This window comes from Nyctereutes procyonoides, unplaced genomic scaffold, assembly GCF_905146905.1.
Source record: "Nyctereutes procyonoides isolate TBG_1078 unplaced genomic scaffold, NYPRO_anot_genome, whole genome shotgun sequence".
Lineage (NCBI taxonomy): Eukaryota > Metazoa > Chordata > Mammalia > Carnivora > Canidae > Nyctereutes > Nyctereutes procyonoides.
The window spans coordinates 57271711-57294001 of NW_026575052.1; the positions used below are offsets into that span (position 1 = coordinate 57271711).

General features: G+C 40.6%; 1 protein-coding gene across 1 annotated transcript in view; it reads right to left on the minus strand.

Moving 5' to 3' along the window:
• Positions 1-22291, minus strand: part of ITIH5 (inter-alpha-trypsin inhibitor heavy chain 5) — a 79336-nt gene that overhangs the window by 27464 nt on the left and 29581 nt on the right. Inside the window, exons 6-7 of the mRNA XM_055332417.1 lie at positions 9209-9378; positions 8408-8524 (exon numbers count right to left, since the gene is read on the minus strand). Of these exons, the coding sequence (XP_055188392.1) occupies positions 8408-8524; positions 9209-9378 (287 nt within the window). The remainder of the gene's footprint in view (positions 1-8407; positions 8525-9208; positions 9379-22291) is intronic.

Sequence of the window (22291 nt, forward strand, 5' to 3'; positions counted from 1 at the left end):
TGATAGCCGTATATTGCCTATCTGCGAGACCCTCCAAATTTTCGAGACATGATCTCATTTGGTCTTCCTGCATCTTCCTTTCCTGAGATCCTTTATTTGCTCTCTCTTCCAACCAGCTCGTTGCTCCCCTGACGCCATTCTGGGTTCTGCTGGCCTTGTCTGGCATTCTTCCTGGCTGCTCAGTGACCCTCAGCCTGCCCTTCCTTTGACCCCCATCACATACAAGCTACTTTCTCGACATCCTAATATTTTTACAGCATCTCCCCTCTCAAACTGTGGCAGAGCCATATGTTCTTGAAGAATATGGCTGGAATAAAGGTCATGACATCACTGGACCTCACAGTCACCAACTTTCTCCTGCTCTCCTTACCACCACTGTCTCCATGCTGGCCCTTGGTCTGTCCCAACCAAATCGTGAAAGGAAAGAAGTCTGCATCCCCCTCCATGCCCACGGTGTGTGTAAGTTAAATAATAAATCATGAATAGTTAATTCTATGCATCAGAGCAGAACAGCTCCATTAGTTCTTCACGACACTAGCTGCTGGCTGGAGCCCCTCAGCCTTAGGGCAGCTGACATCCGTGTGCACTCACATCACATCATTGTCCCATGAGGACAAGTAGAGTCTGAAAACTTAAAAGGTGGTCTAATGTTAGGGTCTATGTCTAATGGTAGAGTGAAGAATGGTATGGGGAAGAGCTAGCGGGAACTGGGCTTGAGGCTGAACTTTTCTTCTTACTGTGTTCTGCATTTTAGCATAGTGATGTCACCTCCCTGCCCCTCACCTTTTCATTTATAAGAAGTGGGTAACAATGTCCATTTCACTGGATTGCTCAAAGATTCAATGAAAAAAATGTACATAAAATGCTTCGAGTGCTTGGTATGTGCCACTCCATGGCACGTACTGTGACTCAAAAGCACACACCACATTTAATGTTTACGTGTTGGTATGTATTTCAGCAAAAATATTTACCTACTAGGTGTGAGAGACAGTGCTGAGAGCTGGGACTATGTACTCTAATGATCAAAAACAAGATGCTTCCCAAATTTATGGAGCTTACAGACAGGCTATTTGCCTACAGGGCTGCACATAAAATGCCCAGGTGGCTCTTAGACACTGAATTTTGGATGTGAAGACAAAACTGATGTCCTGGAGCAGGAAGTAAGCCAATGAATGAAGTGCAAGCAACGTTCACCTTTCCCCTCATTTTAATTTGGCATTTACAGATAAGAAACATTATGCTTGTTCTCTACCCTCCAAAACTGACAACTAACTTCAATGGAGAAAGGAAGACACACTTCCAAAAGCTACATGGGAATCTATGATTGGCACGGAAGAACCCAGATTATGGAAACAAGTCTAAAGAAAGTTCTAGCATGAAAGGCATCTGGTAAGTGATACACTATCCAGTGCTTGGTTCTCAGAGAGAGGCCCTTAGCCAAGTTCCTCAATATGAAGGTGAAAGTAGATCTAGTTACATAGACTAGGGAAAGGGAAGAGAAGAACATGTAAATCTTGGTCAAGGACAAATGTATTTCACATATATTCTCCTTAATCCTCCCGAGGACATGGATGTTAGCTAGTTTGAGCACTTAAAAGCATGAAACTAATAAGGAAAAAAAGGTCTAAGTTGCTCACATTTTCTGTGGCTCTTCTCAGCTCTTCCTCCCACTTAGAGGTTTTATAGGCTGAAATCAAGAGGTGGAAATTTTGCCCAACCCAGCACCTGGCCTCTCTCTCAACAGATTCTCTAGCAAACATAGATGGGATAGAAAACAGAGCCCAGTCAGGTGCCAGCAACCTGCAGGAGGCTCTATAGCTGTTCCCAGGCCGGCAAAGTCCAACTCCCATTCCCACTGGGACCAGGACCAGAACCAGAAAGTGCATACCCTTTAGTGAGTGTACATTTTAAGGTTAAAGGATCTTATAATTATTTATAAATCAGTTGTTGAAATTATAGTTATTAAATACCAACTGTGTGCCCTTCACTGTGATGAGCAATGTGAAGAACTTCGGGCCCATCAACAACAAGGGGAGCCAAGAACCCCCAGTGTTACAGCGAATGATTTTTCAGAGGATCTGAGAGGACCTATGACTAATGTCCGATGTTACCGAAGCCTGCTGACACACCGCGAAAGCGCTGTGTTTGGGGTAATCATCCTCTTCACCAGTGGCCATGATACTGTGTACAAGGCTCTGGAGTCCACTAAGCTTTTCAGTGAGTGCTGTGGTCTCTGAGGAGCTGAGAGCTGCTAAAATCATGAGCAGTTTTTAAAACACTCCAAGGCAGCAACAGGCTTTAGAAATTGCCTTAGAGGCTTCTGACATGTGTTTGGCTGGTCTAGGGTGGTTCTCCTGGAAAGAGGCCATGCTGTAGCTTAGAAGCCAGCAGAGTGCATGCCAGACTTCCATCAGTGCCCAGCAAATAATGGAATTTTAATATCCAGGAATGAGGGAGGAGGGGAGAAAAACAACGGGAATGACGTGTATCATTACACTGCTCTTGCACAGTGCATGGAAATCCCTCCTGACACACAGCCTTCTTCACTGGGTCTTGAAATGTCAAACTGCACTCCCTTTGGATCCCCATGCAACTCTACTAGTGTACATGAGAGCATTGTGTCATCACACCATTAACTTGCACCAAGAGGCCACACCATCGTGGTCTGATTCATGGGCCTCACACTCAGACCTGGCTTTGATGCCTGGACCCTGCCATTTACTAGCTGAGTTATTCACCTGTAAAACCTCAGTTTCTCCATCATTACAATGGGGATGACAGCCAAATTATTACAAAGATTAACTATCCTTTTATCCAATAACTCATATAATACCTTTAGCATGATGCCTCCCATGTTCCAAATGTTCCATGTTGTATTTTTAAGAAGTGCCCAATTAACAGTGAGTCTAGGAGATTCTGATTTAGTTCACTGGTTTTCTCTGAACAATTTGGGGCAGGATTTATCTTTCCGGGGGTCTAGTAAGAAGATTCTTGACTGTTCTCCCACCGGAAGTGGAAGACCCTATGGCCTGAAATGAATTGGGTTTGAGGTTTAAGCCTGACATGAGCCACTCAAGCTGCTATAGCCTTCGGGTGGTTTCATGACCTTTGTGTGAAGATGCAGAACGGACTGTGCATTTTTATAATTTTGGCATTTCTTAATATTTATTGGGAAATAATTTAAATATTATAATTTTGTTGGATTCTACAAATGTATACTATGGAAGATGTCATTGTAAGTAATTTACATTACTTAAAGTTGAACAATATGAACACAGAAATAGTATTTTTTAATTTGCATTTTTTAGTCATTAGTCCATTTGACTCTTTCATAATCTTACTGAATTTTATTTCTCTTTTGTAAATTGTTTCATTTTCTTTGCCCATTTCTTAAATAGGATTAATATTAATTGACCTGGAATTGCTCTTTATATGCTAAAGATAAGTTTCTCTTTGCTGCATACACTTTTCCAGCCTTCTGTTTACTTTTATTCTGTTTTTGCTTGAAACAAAAGTTAAACTTTTTTATATAGCTAACATTACTGATTTTTTTCCCTTTATAATTACTTTTCATTGCTGTTAGGTTTTAAAAATCTTTCCCTATTTTAAAACTAATTAAATATACCTATTTTCTTACTTACTTTTGGGTGTGGTTCATTGATTACCTTTTGCTGCTTAATCCATTTGGAATTCTTACTCTGGTAACAGTTTTACATGTTAATGAGTTGGTATGGCTTTTCTAGAAAACGTGGTTTTAATATCTGTAAAAATCACAGATTAGTTGGTTTTCCTTACCCCAGTAATTCCACTTCTAAGAATCTAACTTAAGAAATGATTGACATGTGGTCAAAGATTTCTACATGAAGACAGTCATTCCAATGCTGTTAATAATTAGCAAAAGAAGGAAATAGCTTGAAGTCTCTCACGGATGGTAGAGTGAGTCAATGTTTTTCAGCAGCACTCTCCAATACAGAACCACTAGTCACACATAGCTACTTAAATTTAAATGTATTAAAATGAAATAAGATTAAAACATTTCAGTTCTGGGCAGCCCTGGTGGCTCAGCGGTTTAGCGCTGCCTTCAGCCCGGGCATGATCCTGGAGACCCGGGATCGAGTCCCACGTCAGGCTCCCTGCATGGCGCCTGCTTCTCCCTCCGCCTGTGTCTCTGCCTCTCTCTCTCTCTCTGTCTCTCATGAATAAATAAAATCTTAAAAAAAAAACATTTCAGTTCCTCAATTGCATTAGTCACATTTTAAGTGCTAACAGCCACATGTGACTAGTGGCTACCACGCTGGATGCTATAGGTATAGAACATTCCCATTCTCATAGGAGTTTCCACTGTACAGTGTTGCCTTATGGCCATTAAAACCAGCTTTTTAAAAACAAGAATATTTAATAATATCTGATATATTCATAATACAAGGGTAAGTAAAAATATAAAAATACAAGATATTTGGTAATAACACAAATTCATAGTGGCTGCAATAATTTTAATTATCAATACCTTCAAGTGATGTTTTTTTTCCCAGAGGAAACCCAAACCCTGGCCTCATGAAGGTCATTGTCTTAAAGAAAAAGAAAAAAGAAAGAAAATACGAAGATTTATAGGTACTTAGAAATTTAATGACACACACAGAGAAACCTAGTACATGGCACCTACTCAGTAACTGCTAATTAATTCAAAATCCAAATGGGAATTACCACACTGAGTGATATGCAAGACCTAATTAACAGTACATTCAATGACCAACAGTAGTCTCCAAGAAGCCACAACTCTGCTTTTGTCAGCATCTGTTATCCACCCAACAAAGTCACAAAAACGATAATGGCACTTAAGAACTTGGAGTGCATAAAGCAAAGAACTTTACAGAATATTCAGTAAATATGAAAAGGCTATGAGGCTTCTCAAACATCAGTAGAAAATTAACCACTACAAAAGAATATTTCATGTACATGTGATTAATCACTTTGAGAAACGTTGCCCATAAAGAAAACCTGCAGGTAATTTCATACCCAACCTTCCCACTGTGAACTAAAAAAGCAATATACAAAATATATTTTTTTAAAAATCTTGAGAGTATCAAAATAGTGAGTAAAAATATCTGGGAAAAGATGAAAATTTAAAGCAGCAGCCTCAGCATTTGGCAACACTTTTATCTAAAGGATGTATGTCAAGGACACAGAAGTATCTGAGAGGCTGAGCATCATTTCAGTAGCTTAGAGGGTCAAAAGTTGAAGTCTAGAGCCCACCAGGGATAGGTGCTCTGGTAAATCTCTACATTTTGTGCTATATAGAAATAAACCAATCTTTAAAGGACTGAAATCCAGCTTTGAGCCATCTGAGCTTCCCAGAAAAATCTCAAGCCCTGAAAATGGACTAAAATGATCCCAGATTGGGGCACCTGGGTGGCTCAGTTGGTTAAGTGGCTGACTCTTGATTTCAGTTCAGGTCATAATTGCAGGGTCGTTGGACAGAGCCCTGCATCAGGCTCTGCACTCAGTGGGGCGTCTGCTTTAGGATTCTCTCTCTCCCACAATTTGCATGCTCACTCTCTCTCTTTCATATAAGTAAATAAATCTTCAGGAAAAAATAATGATCCAGGTTATAATCCCCCATGTACCTGACAGAAACACCCCAAACTTCCTATAGCAGAAAAGCTCATCATCCTAGGCTTTCAACTATTTCTACAAACAAATGTTTGAATATGGGGATCCCTGGATGGCTCAGCGGTTTGGTGCCTTCCTTTGGCCCAGGGCGTGATCCTGGAGTCCCAGAATCGAGTCCCGCGTCAGGCTCCCAGCATGCAGCCTGCTTCTCCCTCCTCCTGTGTCTCTGCCTCTCTCTCTCTCTCTCTCTCTCTCTCTGTCTATAATAAATAAATAAATAAATAAATAAATAAATAAATAAATAAATAAACAAATAAATAAATAAATCTTTAAAAAAATGTTTGAATATGTTCATAATACAATCAAAAATGACCAGTCACACAAGGACAGAAGGAAAACAATAAAAACAGCTCATAAAGGGGCTCAAGTTCGGAATGATCAGATATGGGCTTTAAGATAACTATGTCTATGGTACTGGAGAAAAAGAAGTGTTATTTAAAACTTTGTGAAATAACTGAACATTCTAAAAAGTGACAGAGCAGATTTGAAGAGAACCAAATGGAAATTCTAGAACTAAAAAACACAATAACTGAAGTAACTTAATGGATGCATCTGAGACCACACTGGACATACCTGAAAAGAGAATCTGTGGCTTGTAGCATAGGTTTGGAAGTATGAAAAGGCAAAAGCTGGAATAAATAGAAGAAAGCACAGGATACAGGATACGGAGACATTTTCTAATGCTGGAATCCTTTAGGATTAGGATTAGGAAAAGTGAGCCAATGTGATGTCAGAAATAATGAATGAGGATTTTCCCATGAATCCACAAATTCATGAAGTCCTAGGAACCTCAGGCAAAAATTTTAAAAAAAGAAAGAAATCTATATCTGAAATCATCATATTAAAGCTACAGAAAACTTAAGATTAAGAGGAATATTTTTAAAGCAGTCAACAATAAAAGATGACCTTTAAAGGAACAACAGTTAAAATGATTACCAACTTATCAACAGTAACAACAGAATCCAGCAGACAATGGGATCTATCTTCAATGGAAAGAAAAATCATTGTCAATGCAGAATTCCATTCCCAGTAAAAATACCCTTCAAGAATGAGAATGAAATAAGTCATCTTCAAACAAGCAAAAACTAAGAGAATTCTTTACTAGCAGACCCACATTTGAGAAGATACCAATGAGTGTTCTTTAGGGGAAAGAAAAGTAATCCCAGATGGAAAGTCAGAGATGCAAAATGAAGGAAAAGCAGGCGAAGTGGAGAAGTCAGCAGCAGCTTGAATTCTGCGCTAGGATGTAGTGCTAAAGAATTACAGGGAACCGACTCGCAGGGAGAAGTTATCTTGCCCCTATACAAGTTAGAAATCATATCTAGCAAACTTCTGGAAAAAAAAAGTTAAACCCTATTTTTGCATGGAATATATTTTTGACTCTTTTGGAGTGGAGAAACATAAGATGCCATGAAGAAAAAAATCAACAAGTTCTACATGATTTGTTAAATTCAAATAGCCAAAGAAAGAACTTACAAAGTAGTAACTGAGAGAAAATATTTACAATAGTTTATCAGCTAAGATCAGGTTCGACTGCATATTGAAGGGGATCTAGGGGTGGAAAGAGATAAAGTAGAGGGTTCCTTTGAGGTTTCAGGTACTATTAAGCCACATATGTATTATTAATTACTAAAAATAGATAATGAATTAAGACAGAAAAGCTAAGACAACTAAGTGTTTGGAGAAGGTAGCTATTATTTGGTCTGGCAGCCAGTAGTTTTTTCTGTTTTCTGTTATGTGAGTTGAAACTATATTATAAAAACACATTTATGGGGCCCCTGGGTGGCTCAGTGGTTGAGCATCTGCTTTTGGCTCAGGTCATGATGTCAGGGTCCTGGGATTGAGTCCTGCATCAGGCTCCCCGCAAGCAGTCTGTTTCTCTCTCTGCCTGTGTCTCTGCCTCTTTCTGTGTATCTCTCATGAATAAATACATAAAATATTAAAAACACACTTGTGATATTTATGATACCAGATAAGGAATAGTTCTTTCCAGTGGTTTGTTAAAATAATTTTTAATATTTGTATTTTCAGTATAGTTTAATATTTCAGCATAGACTACATGTCCCTTAATGCCCCCCTATCCTTAGAATTTTCACTATTTATCCTAAATGCCATAAGAATATCACTCCTGAATTCTTGAGTTAGAAGCCCTTTGTTCTAAGGGTAGGCCAATGGGGCTGTCAATGGCTCTGTTCCATTGATTTGAAAGGACGTCATTACCAAACAGAATTATTCCATCAACAATAGTGCTGTTGAGTGTCCCTCTCAGCATATTCCTGTCTCACATTTTCTACTCTGACAGTCCCCTTTATTTCAAAGTGTTTCTATAGTATGTCCCTCTGTTCTCTCAAAACCACCATCCTGGGGACACTTGGGTGGCTCAGTGGTTGAGCATCTGCCTTCAGCTCAGGTCCTGATCCCGGGGTCTTGGGACCGAGTCCCGCATCGGGCTCCCTGCATGGAGCCTGCTTCTTCCTCTGCCTGTGTCTCTGCTTCTCTCTGTGTTCTCTCATGAATGAATAAATAGAATCCTTAAAAAAAAAAAAAAGACTACCATCCTAAAATGACAGTTTATGTCAGTGACTGAACTGGATCAGTTCAGGAAGGTTCTGCTGTAGGCAGGAATAGCTGGATGGTAAAGTGGACATTTGGCATCAACTGAATTTTATTCACAGAGCACATCATGGTTCCAGGCAAAAGCGAGAGAGAACTAAATTGTCAGTTGACCTTCACTCACCTGCCGGAGCTTGGTTCCTACCATGGAGGCACTGCTATCAAGCACAAATACCACGTTCTTGGGTAAAGGAGGTAGGTCTCTGGGGGCAAAGTAGTGCACAAAATAGCCATTTAGAACCTGGTGGAGGGAAGAGAAAGTAAAAATGGTAGTGTACAGGAAACTACCTAAAATGGACAGTCTATATAACTTCCACAAGTCAGAGCACGAAACAGAGTCTGGGCAGATTCCACACTCAGAGCAAAAGTACCTACTGTCCTGATCCCTCCAAGAGAACTAACTGCTAGCTTAATCTGTATAAAGATAAAATCCTCCTTTTGTGACTTAATCACTATGTTGACTAACTCAATTTTAATTATCCCTTTATGGCCCTTGCCACTTGGTATTCCTGCTTCCATCAATACGTGGTTTTTGCAAGTTGAGATGTCAAAGTTGTCTACATTCTGGATGCATGCTAACGCATTTTAATATTCCCACCCTGTCTCTGGAGCATTAAAACCTAAAGGGAAATGAGCCATGGACCAGGCTCTCTTAATTAAAACTGAAGATGAGCTAAAATTCTAACCTCATCTAAAACACCACAGGGGAAAATTACATTACAGATTTCATTTGCTCTCCAGATTACTGAAGCAGGAAATAGGAAGGGAACACCCCTAGTCCCCTTGGAGGCATATTTTAGGTTCAAACCAATTTCCAGGAACCAGAAAGTTTTCCCTCCCTTAGGTAAGAACTGGAATCCTTCATTCTGAATCTAACTAAAAGTATCAAGCAACTAACAAGAAATGGCAACCACGAGCCCATTACCTCTATGTCCCCAATGCTCTGTTCCCTGTTGACATCATATCTAATGATGAAATCTCCTAGAATGCCATTCTGGGCAATCTTGGCCTGTTGTACCACACTGGGCTTAAAGGTGACTTTGGCGAAAGTGTCGTTTTGGTTGATAACAGTAGACGGAGGTGGCCCAGAATCATCTGCAAGCAAGATGTAATCATAATTCACAATGGCACACATTAACACTTTTCAGAAAAGAAGCAGGGCTGTTCTGCATGGGCGCAGAGGGCTCGATTTTATTAGTTTCAGGTTTATATTCTATATGAACTTCACAGACTTCATACTGATAATACATCACAGTACAAGAGATGTTAGAGATTTCACCTTGATGTCTTCTTTTTCATCTTTTACATAAATTTTTTAAACACACAAAAGTAGAGAGAATAGTGAGTATTCTTTCACCCGTATCCTTTCACCCAACTTTAACAATTATCAACCTCTTACCAGTCTTTTGTCTCTGTTTCTTTGAATCCCCTCACCATCTCTTGCTATTGTTTTAAAACAAATCCTAGGGGATCCCTGGGTGGCGCAGCGGTTTGGCGCCTGCCTTTGGCCCAGGGCGCGATCCTGGAGACCCGGGATCGAATCCCACATCAGGCTCCCGGTGCATGGAGCCTGCTTCTCCCTCTGCCTGTGTCTCTGCCTCTCTCTCTCTCATTCTATGTGACTATCATAAATAAATAAAAATTAAAAAATTTAAAAAAAAAATAAAATAAAACAAATCCTAGGCATCTTATTTCATCTGTAGATACTTTGGAATGTATCTCTAACTATAAGAACTTTTTTCCACATAACCACAAGTAATAGAACCAATGATCCATGCCATATTATCCCTGAATATACTCAATCTGTATTGGAATTCTTCTGATTCTTTAGAACAGGTCTTGATATGGCTGATTTGTTTGAATCTGGATCAAAAAAAGACCACATATCACATCGGGTTTATGTTTCTTAAATCTCCTTTAATCTACAAGTGCCCCCTCCCACTGCCTTTCTTCTAAGGCTACATAAATGTGTTATAAAACTCTGGTTTTTTGTCCCATGGAATTTCTTACATTCTGCATTTTGTGACTGTTTTCTTGTCCTATTTTTTAACTTGCTTCTCAATTTCCCTGGTTTCCATCCCTGATTCACACTGTCACATCTGGGGGATCTAGAAAAAATATGAATATCGAGGCCAAGAGCTCATTTAATTGGTCTGAGGCATAGTCTGGGCATCAGAACTAAAAATCTCCCATATGAGTCTAATGTGCAGTCAATGTTGAGAACCACAGCTCCATCTTCTATACTTCCCTGTGTTCTGGGAGGAAAGTTAGAGGCTTGCTTAGACAAAGGTCAGTACTAACAAGAATACTTCATGGGTGATGCTGACCGCTTATCACTCTTTCACATCAGAAACACAGTGTCTACTTGTCTGCTTTCAGCTGTAATAAAATGGTGGGCTCCCAGATTGTCAATCTGATCACCCATTATAAAGCTCCTCATCAATCTCTTACTTCATAGGTTTACCAGACACTGACAATGTCTGTCTGGCTCCACTATTTCATTAGAACTGCAAAAGGGTGGTGTCTAATTCTATCACTCCTTCCATATTGAAGTCTTCCATAAGAAACACCTTCCCCCACCAGTCATCCAGTTGGGCTAACACACTGCTTGTCCAGAAAGTTGATGGCTCTTAAAAAAAAAATTCTCCCAAAGTTTCCCCAGCATAAATCTTTGAATATGAGTTAGAATTACAGAAGGATAAATCCATAAATGGATTTTATATGATTTAAGAAAAATTAGTGGGATGAAAGAGTAAGTAAAGCAAAAATAGCCCTTTTTTTTACTCCTGACCTTCATTTCCTATTAGAAAAGAAAATTATTTCACAACTACCCACCTTTATAGATCCAAACTCCACCATGTCCATATATGTAATAACAGAAATTCAAATTTTGTAGCTCTGCATGCAACAAGAGGAATGTAAAAATAAAGTGGAGGATACATAAATATTATAGTATACGTGGAGACTTTACCAGGATACTGAATCAAAGCCAGGCTTAAAACTGCTGCAAAGTTTCTGATCTTTTTTTTTTTTAATCTATCCAAGTTGACACCATACATAGAGTGAGCTGACCAGCAATCTTCCATCCCTAATTAGCTAAATAAAATAGGAAACAAGGCATAATTTGCCCATGGTAACTTGTACTCAAGAACAAACTTCCTCTTGTAAGGGTTTATTAGACATTAAAGTCAAAGGAAGTTTGGACATTTCCTTCAACAGGACAATTATTTTTCAGAGGCAATTTAGGTGTAACCTTAACAGGAACCACAGGGCAGAGCTAATTCTTCTATTATTTGCACCCACCAAGGGAAGAGGATTCAGAAGTGACCAGAAAGCCAGCAAAGAGGAGATTTCATTCTTCTAGAAGACAGCTGTATGAAAGATAACATGCTTCCAAAAGATCTGCCCATCTGAAGGAGCTGGGAAAATCTCAACAGCACGTTGGCAAGTGTCGGCCTCCAGTTCACCAGCATGGTCAATGATGCCTGAGACCCACTCAAGAGGAGGAAGGAAGAAAAGGTTGAAAATGGAAAGGTCTTTAAAAGAGAAGGAAAATGTATGCTCCTCAGAGTCACTCTCTCATTGGTGATTACTAGCAAAGCACCAAGAGTGACAGGCATGATAACACACCTGAGAACCCAGAATCATGAATGAGTCAGATGGACCTGCATTCAATACTGGCTCCATCTCTCATGATCTTTGAGGCTTTGGGCAAGTCACTAAGCTTCGGTTATCTCATCTGCAAAATGGATTTATGGTCTACCAAACTCACACTATTGAAAAGATTGATGCAATGGGCAGTAGTCCCTCCTTATCCCCACCCTTATCCCTGGATATACTGTGCTTTTTTTGAATACATACATATGACAAAGTTTAATTTATAAATTAGGCATACTAAGTGAATGATGACAACAGTTAATAATAAAATACAATTCTAAGAACGTACGCAGTAAGAATTCCGTGAATGTGGTCTCTCTCTCACAATATCTCCTTGTGCCATCCTCATCCTTCTTGGATGATGTGAGATGATAATATGCCTACATGCTGAGATGAAGCAAGGTGAGTGACACAGACACTGTGATGGAGCATGAGGGCCACTACTGCCTTTCCAACCATATGTCAGAAGGAGGATCATCTGCTTCCAGGACCATGGGTGACTGGGGATAATGGTGACTGAGGAACATGAAACCATGGATATGGGGGAACTACTGGACTCAGGCTATCCTGATTCATGGTAGGCAGTAGTGCCAGCTAATGCTATTTGTAAACCTTAAAAATATACAAAACAGAAGAAGGGCCAGGGAATTAAATGTAAGACAATGCAACAGATCAAACTTGAATACTATACACAGCAAGAACTACTCTTGTCTATCCAGCATCTCACAGTCATTTTGAGTGGGAACATAGATATAGAAGAGTATACTCTCCATGCTTCCATTTACATAAAGCCCAAAAGCAAGCACAACCTGTCCATGAGACTCAGAAGAATGGTGAAAAATGGTACCTACCGGGGAAGAGTACGGGAGTCTTTTGGGTGGTGAAAATACTGTGTTTTGGCCCAGAAGAAGTTGTCTGGGTGTATACACATGTGAAAATTCATCAAGCTGTACACATGAGATTTACACACTTTATTTTACGCATGCCCCAACTTTATTATTTTAATCTAAACTTGTTGGGAGTTGGATGGCAAAAGAGAATGAACAGGCATTCCCTAGTATGGAACGGAACAGCATTATTTGCCAAACAGAGCCTATCCGTTCTTTTCCTTAGGATAAGTCTGTTAGTGTAGGCATTTATAAGGGGATTAGGTGTATTCAGAGTAATTCCAGCTGGCAGAATTAGGACTGGGGTAGGGTTACTGGGAAGCATTCTTTGTGCAGCATCAATAAGTTCTAGGAAAGATGTCCTGAGGGCAGAGGCAGCAGCACAACCCATCTCCCTGGAAGTGTTCAGGCAAACTCTGGATGGATTGATCACCTGTGGGGATGGTGCAGAGCACCTGTCATGACGTGGTCTGGGGCCAGCAGCAGCAGCATCTGCAAACTTGCTAGAAACACCAATTCTTGGGCCCACCTAGAAACTCTGAATCAGAAACTCTGGAGGTGGAACCCAGAAAGCTGTATTTTAATAAGCCTTGCAGGTGACTCTGGTTCCAGCATGGAAACAATGGTCACGTGCCTTTGGTGTATGTAATTAGGTGGCACTAGATTATCCCCAACTTTAAAATTCTACATTGGATTCAACCCTCTTTATACTATCAGCATGTACCTACTTTTCCTTGTTCCAAAGCTCTCTCATTGAAATGCTCTTTACAACTCCCCTGAATTAATACCATTCATGGTTGAGTGAAAGTGCTGAGGATTAAAAAGTATAATTTCTCTCTCCATAATTCATTTGACTAGGCTCTTTGATATAAGCCCTGAGAAAGATAGTATATTATTATTTGGGTTTCCTATTGACCTCTGATGTTTGCTAATTCATGATGAAAATTCATAAGATTCTTCTAAATGGGCTTCTTTTCTAAGCCCAAAGAGTGGGTTGATTCCTACTTTGGTTAAACACCAAGACGCCTAACCCCTGAGGCTGACTTCCACCCATTAAGTACCAATGTGACCCAGTGACTTTTCCACAAACTAGCCAAAAAAGAAGAAGAAGAATATGAAGAAGGGGATGTAGTAGTAGTAGTAGTAGTAATAGTAGTAGTAGTAGTAGTAGTAGTAGTAGTAGTAGTAGTAGTTTGCTGGGAAAAATTCCAGAGCAATAACTCTAGAAAATAAAAATCCTCTTTTTACTACAAAAGGAAAAAACCTTTTCATCAATGAGGCTAATCTAGGCTGCCCTGGAGTTACTGACCAACATCCCAAACCAGAATAACATTGTTTAGCTTCTCCTTCTGTGAGTTGTGGTTCATACTGCTGACAGCCACAAAACAGCTCCTGAGCACAATGAGCATGATTAGCAGGCCCTGCACAGTCACAGCATGTGTTCTCAACATAATGACGAGTACAAGGGAAGAGGCTGGGAGCAGACCAAAAGGGTGAGACTCTGACCTACTTTTCTAATGAGAACCCACATGTCATTTCCTTCTCTTGGTGTTCTCTCCTCCATGCCCACTTGGTTAGGGGAAAGGAGTGTGGTATGCAGTGATTTCTCTGATTTGGAGGAAGCCCCATCTCCTCATGCCATCTGCCTGTTTCAATGCAAGCATCAGTCCTCTCATGCAAGACTGTGGCCCACCAGGGCCTCAAGTGCATCCCAGGAAGGTTCACTAACCTCTCTTCAGGTCACCAGCATCCCCAGGATGCACTCTTCCTGTCTAGAGCCCCATATTTTCAAACAAGAAGATACATGTTATTTTAGAAGCCACATAATACCCAAGAAAGTGAGCTCTAGGGTTTGAAAGACTCAAAATGACTGACTTAATATCTCTGAGCCTCAGGCCCACATGCACTTGACTGGAGTAAACCCATGTCATAGAATCACTGTCAGAATTACGTGTGATCATGATATATAAGGTACTGAGCATAGTGCCTGCACACAGTAGGCCCTTAGTACATATCAGCCCCCAGCCTCTGCTATTTCTGAAGGAGCTTCTGATACTCTTTGACTAGGATGAAAGGCAAGTTATGAAGGAAGAAAATCTCTTTCATTTTAAACTTTTGCCTGTAATAGGTTTCTCCATAAAAACAGGAGCTTAGTAAAAATAAAATAATCATTACTTGGAGGAAAAAAGGTAGATCGTAGTAAACATTCATAACAGGGAGTTCAAGATGTTTATAGAGAAAACAATCTTTATAAAGTATAATGGAGGTGGTAGCTTTCCAAGATGCCCCTGAAATTATATCAGAATTTTGCAGAAAAGTATATCCCGTATGTATTTTTTCTGGACAGAGGGCCCACAACCTTTACTAGACTCTCTAAAGAGTCTACCAAAGGTTGAGAAGCATGCCCACAAATGCTATTAAATATTCCTCCTGCTGGGGGTGCCTGGGTGGTTCAGTGGTTGAGCATCTGCCTTCGGCTCAGGTCGTGGTCCTGGGGTCCTGGGATCAAATCCAGCATCCGGCTCCCTGCATGGAGCCTGCTTCTCCCTCTGCCTGTGTCTCTGCCTCTCTCTGTGTCTCTCGTGAATAAATAGATAAAATCTTTTAAAAAAATCTTCTTGCTGGTTCTATCTTGTAATGACAAAACATTTCATGTACTTTAGAGAACGTGTATACCCTCAGTTTTGTCCTCGAACATATCGATGTTATTCACAAATAAACATCCTCTGCCTAGACAACCACATGGGGGAGAAAAGGAAGTCAATTGCTATGTAACGTGTCTAAAGGTGAAACGATTTTGGAGCAAAGAACCACAGACAAGGACACCAGCTGGAAGCTATGCCCTTTGGGGTCAACTGACAGGGGGGTTTCCTGCCTCTTTCCTGTGGACTCTGGGCCAACATCTGGTGCTTTTACAAAAAGATTTCCAAACAAACATTGCCTGTTCATTTCCCTTGGAAAAGGGGCTAAATTATCTACATTCGTTTATATAACTGACTCACCTGAACCCCAGTGGGGAGATTTCTTCAGTATAGGGCAGTCAAAAGTATTTTTGAATAATTGGGAAACTACCCTTTGATGGCAGCAACACAGACAAAATTCAAGCAAATTGGCAGACTGTTAGAAGAAAAAGTGATGAGGAAGGAATGTACAGCATGGCGACTACAGTTAATGATGCTGAACTGCACATGTGACTGTTGCTATGAGAGTAAAGCTTAAAAGTTCTCATCACAAGAAAAAAAAATTCTGTAACCGTGTGGTGATGGATGTTAACCAGACTTAGTGTAGTGATCATTTTGCAACATATACAAATATAAAGTCATGCTATACACCTGAAACAAATATAATGTTGTGTGTGAATCACACTTCAATTAAAAACATCTATAGGTGAGGTCTTGTGGGGAAAAGCAGTAAAGTTGAGCAATAAAGATGAGAAGGAATTTGGTTAAATACCTTTATAAGCCCCCATTATTGGTTTTTTTTGGGGGGAGGAGTTTTGTCCCCTAGACTGGTAATAGGTATTTTAAATCCTCTTGGCAAACAGCATCGTATAGATGTGGTGGCAAGAGTTGGGGTAACACACTAATGCAAGGAGACAGCTGAAAGTTCAAATTCAACTCTATCACCTTATAGTTTCATGAGTGGTGTTTGCTCAATCTCTTAGCAAATTTGCTTTCTTCACTAGTTACTCAATGCTCTCTCTTCCTAAAATTATACATTCCTGAGCCTCAGTTTCCCCTCTGTGATTGACCTCCTTGGTTACAGGAGTTGACTTGTTTCACTGATACATTCTACACCACAGTTACCCCCTAAAAATATGTGTTCTATCCTTCCTGATATCATTTTGTGTCTGTGGAAGACCTTAAACACTAGCTGCTTTAAGAATCTGAAACTGAACCAAATGGAAGCTTACCAAACATGATGCCAGAGCAGCAAAGGAATCTAAAATGGAGAGATTTCTGCTAAATCCCTCTACATCACCCTCTCACACAAAGTTGAAACATGACCCAATCGCTGGGAAAACCTTCGTGGCATTGCACAGATTCAACCTGACAGAGGGTTTTCCTTTATTATCCAAAATTGCCAACTCTACACACCCTCCAGGGTGACTACTATCAAAAGACAGAAAATAAGTGCTGGAGAGGATGTGGGAAAGCTGGAAACTTTGTGCTCTGTGAGTGGGATTATAAAATGGCATAGCACTATGGAAGACAGGGCGGAGGTTCCTCCAAAAATTAAAAATAGAACTACCATATGATCCAGTATAATCCCACTTTGGAGTATGTACCGCATCAAACTGAAAGCAGGATCTTGAAGATCATGTACACCATGTTTATATAAATAACACTATTCCCAATAGAAAAGACTGGAATCAACCCAAGTGTCCAACAAAATGTGGTCTATACATGCAAAAGAGTATTTTTCAGAAAGGAAGAAGATCCTGTCCTATGCCATGATATGGATGACCCTGGAGGGCATTACACTAAGTGAAAAAAGCCAGTCACAAAAAGACAAATACTGTGTGATTCCACTTACATGACGTAACCAGAATAGTCAAACTCGCAGAGACAGAATGGAACGTGGTAGTTGCCAGGGGCTGGGGGTGGGGTGGAGGGTGGGCAGCAGGGAACTGTCATCAAATAGATATAGAACTTCAGTTGGGGAAAATGAAAATGTTCTGGAGATTGGTTGCACAATAATGTAAGTAAACTCAATACTGCTCAATTGTACACAGAGAAATGGTTAAGATGGTTAACTTAATGTTAAATGCTTTTTTGCCAGAATTTAAAACTTTTTTAATTGTTAAGAACTGCCAACTAAAAGTTCTTCAAGGGCAGTGACACAATGTCTTAGACATCTTTGGGTTCCAGGCATCTAGCACAGTTGCCAGGAATGTGGTGACAGTTCAAGACAAGCTTGTTGAACATTTAACATGGAGATGATTCAACATGTTGGCACATAGTTGGACAGAACAAGAGGTGAACCCTTCAAGAGGATCATCTTCAGAGTGTTTGGTGGCTGGCAGATACTCTCAGTAACCTACATCATGTGCCATGGACACATCTCTGGCTCCAGCCACAGCTATGTGGACAGTGCCATAGGCCTGGACAACATTCCACCTCGTACACCAAACTGAGACAGCAGGAGAAAGGAAGAGATAGAGTGGGGTCTCCCTGAGAAGAGTAGGTTGCTCACCAATGTCAAGTTAAACAGAGAAGGCCACCCTCCTGGGTGTCTCTGAGCCATCCTGCTCACAGCTGGCCCAGACTGAACTACAGCTTATGTCAGAACAAACAAGATAACATGGTTCTCATATCAGCCTTAAAAACAAAACAAAACAAAACCAACTATGGAGCCAAATGATTCATACCTGAGTAATTTCTGCACTGAACAATGTTGGAAACCCTCACATAACAACCAGATTATTATTTCCTGGCAAATGTACAGAGGCCAAACAGAGCCATTCCCTTCCAGCTGTAGAGTGGAGACTGGACTTGGGGGAAGGATACAGAGCAGCAGGGAGCTGGAACCAGGGGTGAGCCATCAGTCACAATGCAGTCCTTTAATAGAGCAAGAGCTGCCAGATTTAGCAAATAAAAATACAGGATACCTAGTTAAATCTGAATTTCAGATAAACAACAACAAAAAATTTTTTTTAGTTTAAGTCTGTCCCAGAGATTGCACAGGATAGAACCTTCTATCTGAAACTCAACTCTAACTGAGCATCCTATATTTTACCTGGTGATCCAAGGAAAGGAGATCTATGTGTTTGTAACCGGTCATCAAGAACCAAATTCTGCCTTCTAATCCTCCCTTCACAACAAAATAAGAGCAATACCCAAGATCCGGCAAAATTAATCAACTTAAACCAGGAAATGGTTGAAAACCTAGTTGCATCCTTTTTTTTCTTAAGTCCTTGGCCCATGTCTCAATTGGATTATTGTTTGTTTGTTTGTTTTTGGTTGAGTTGTTAAGAATCTTTTATATATTCTGAACACTAGACTCTTAAACATACAATTTGCAAATATTTTCCCCATTCTGTAGGTTGTCTTCTTAGAATGTATTTTAAGAGCACAATGGATAGTCTTTAGCTTTCTTTTGGGTTCCTCTATGTGGGGCCTCTTCAAAGATGAACCAGATACTGGGAGAAAATGAAGACAGTTATTGCTGGTCTCCTAGCTCCTGAAACTATAATTTCCTTTTAATGTCATATTAGGGTGACTTCACATGAGTCCATTGGTTTTGACAAAGACTAGGAGTTGGGATCACTCAGGAACTCCAGCTGGGAGGCTTGGAAACAGAATCAACAGCCCAGGACTAGAGTTTTAGAGAACAAAGAAGTAGGGATGAAGCCAAAGAACACTTGAAAACAAGACAGCAATCCTCTGGTTTCCAGCCCTGGTGATTCTAATTCACATGGCTAATCTCCATGCTCCCCAGAAGATCTCCAAAAGTTCCACGGTTGATCCTAATGTGCACTGGTGTTTGGGACCCATTGAGCCAGGCAAAGGAGCTGTGTGAAACAGGCAGGGTGGAGGTAAACAGTAAAACAGGCTTCAAAATGTAGGAGCCTCTGCTCTCACTGCAGTGGGGATGAGTGTGGAAGAAAAGGAGATGTCCAAGAAGCCATGGTGGGAATCAAGGAAAGGAGAGAAGTTCTTCTGACCCCCCAAATGCACTGAATGATCACGTTTCTCTCTTCCAAGAGAAGACGGGATACGTAGTTTAATAAGCTCAAGACCATGCTAGAAAGATTGCACCAACCCCACTGGGATGGCCTGTTGGTACTTTTCCATTACAAGTCCCATCTATATTGATGAACAGAAGTAGCTGCACACGGGAAGAGGTTATTTTCCACCAACTGTGTGAGCAATCCTATGTTGGCCTGTAACCAATAGTGAAAACATGTTGGTGGAAAAGAGGAACGATATACATCTTGATAAGGATCAAAAGTATTCTGAGAGTCCCATGATAGTAAAAGAACAACCTTACTTATTTTAAAAGGTGTTTCTGTAGGAGAAGATCTTGACATAGTTAATGTCTCTAAAGTCTGCTGGTAAGTTCAAAGTAAGGGTCCCCAACATTTATAGAGCAACAGAATCACCTCGCGTGCTTTAAAAAATACAGCTGTCTGGGGGATCCCTGGGTGGTGCAGCGGTTTGGCGCCTGCCTTTGGCCCAGGGCGCGATCCTGCAGACCCGGGATCGAATCCCACGTGGGGCTCCCGGTGTATGGAGCCTGCTTCTCCCTCTGTCTGTGTCTCTGCCCCTCCCTCTGTATCTCTCATGAATGAATAAATAAAAATTAAAAAAAATACAGCTGTCTGAAGAGACACAGCAAGTGGATTAGTGGCTGCCTGGGGCTCGGGTGGGAAGAGGGAGTGACCGCAAATAGATACAAGGATCTTTTGGGGGTGATAGAAATGTTCTAAAACTGGATTGTGGTGACGGTTGCACAACTGCAAATTTACTAAATATCAATGAACTATACACTTAAAACAAGCAAATGTTATGCTATGTAAACTAAACCTCAAAAAAACAGCTTTTTAAAAAGTAAAGAATATAAAGGGGAAACTACCAAACCCATAGAGCCATACGTATTTTAGTGGTAGAAAAATATGCAGCATTATTCTTCAGCTTTACAACTAAATAAATATGTCAAAGGCATTAATACATTGCTTGGTTTCTTGTATAAATTCATAAGATATCACACCCAAAAATACAGCTACCTAGGCCTTACTCTGAGAAATCATTCAGCTGTTTGAGGGTAGGACCCAGGCATCTACATCCTTTTTTTTTTTTAACCTCTCCAGGTGACTAAAGGGTATAGCCCAGTTTGAGCATCACTGATTTGAACAAAACAAAAGAGAATAAAACAGGCAAGGCATCTTATTTCTTACTTTATCTCATTCTATTTTATTCCCAGCTAACTGGGACCTTAGCATAAATAAAAATTTTCTGCCAAAAACAATTTGGAATTATGGGAATGGCAGCAATTTAGGTGCCCTGAGACAATAGGAAGTTCAAGATTTTAACACAGAAAGTGAAATAACTAGCCTTGAACCAACCACATACACGGAAGAGCTATCTTGGCGTACACCTTCAGAAGATTACACAACCCATGATGTTCCAGGAAAGTCCTGGTTTCAAAGATTCTGTCCCAGTGAGCTCATAAATCACCAAAATATTTTAGACATGGGGAGGAAGTGGGAGTGGGAGGGCATAAGAGAGAGGGAGTCTTGTGTGTCACTGGAAACCAATTTATAATCTCTTAGATTTTGAGCCATGCACATGAGTTAACTATTTTAGTAATCCAGTAAGTGTAATACTTTGGCTTCCAAATTACATCTCACAGAAGTAACTTTTATACTGAGAAGGAGCCCATGAAGTTATGGTGCAATAGCTCTGGGCCCAATCCCGATATAACAGACAATTAAATTGATCAAAGGCAGGTTCTGTTGCTTTGAGCCTTTCTTTTCATTCTTAAGCAACTAGGGTGAGACATGGAATGTGAATTCACACCCTCAGTATTTTATGATCTTCTATGTACTCGGTTCAATGGGTAAGAGCATAAAATTGGGAGTCAGACAGCTCTATGCTCAGACTCTGGTTTGTTCTTTAAGATTTTATTTATTTATTCACGAGAGACACAGAGAGAGGCAGAGACACAGGCAGAGGGAGAAGCAGGCTTCCTGCGGGGAGCACGATGTGGGACTCAACCCCAGGACCCCGGGATCACAACCTGAGCTGAAGGCAGATGCTCAACCACTGAGCCACCCAGGTGTCCCCAGATTGTGTTTCTCACAATAATTAAATACGAGTCATAGTAAACTCTGTAGACCTTAGCTTCTTCACAAATAAAATGCGGATAGAAAGTACAACCCAAGAGGGCTGTTATAAAGACTCCGTGAGATACAATACAGGAAGTGCTGAACCTAGTACCAAGCACACAGTAATTCTAATCCAGAAGCACATCCCTGAGGATGCGATGGGTCCAGTGGTCAGAGATTTGCTTTGAGAAATTCCAGACGTCTGATCCCTTAGCAGCAGCCAGATCTATGAGAGGAATGTCCTGGCAGGGGTCCACCTTCACACAACTACAGCTCATTTTCTGCTGCAAGCCCGGCTCTAGTTTGATCTCTCCCCTGGATTTCTTTTGGTAGCACGCAATAGTGTCCAGACAAAAATCACAACATCCTATGCCTCTTGATGCTGGGGCTGCCACTTTGCAGGGACGGTGACAGCTGACCACTGAAAGACAGGAATGAGCAGCCAAAAGGGAATAGGTCCACGGCACCTGGCTTGGGTACATACTTGTGAAATCTCCATGCTTTGGAAGGAAAAATATCCGCTTTGGTACAAAAAGCTAGGAAAACAACTTTCTTAAAAATAAACAGATCCCAAGAGATCAATGGTCTGGAAAAATTCTTCTGAGATTCTCACAGGCCCAGAATATAAACAGTA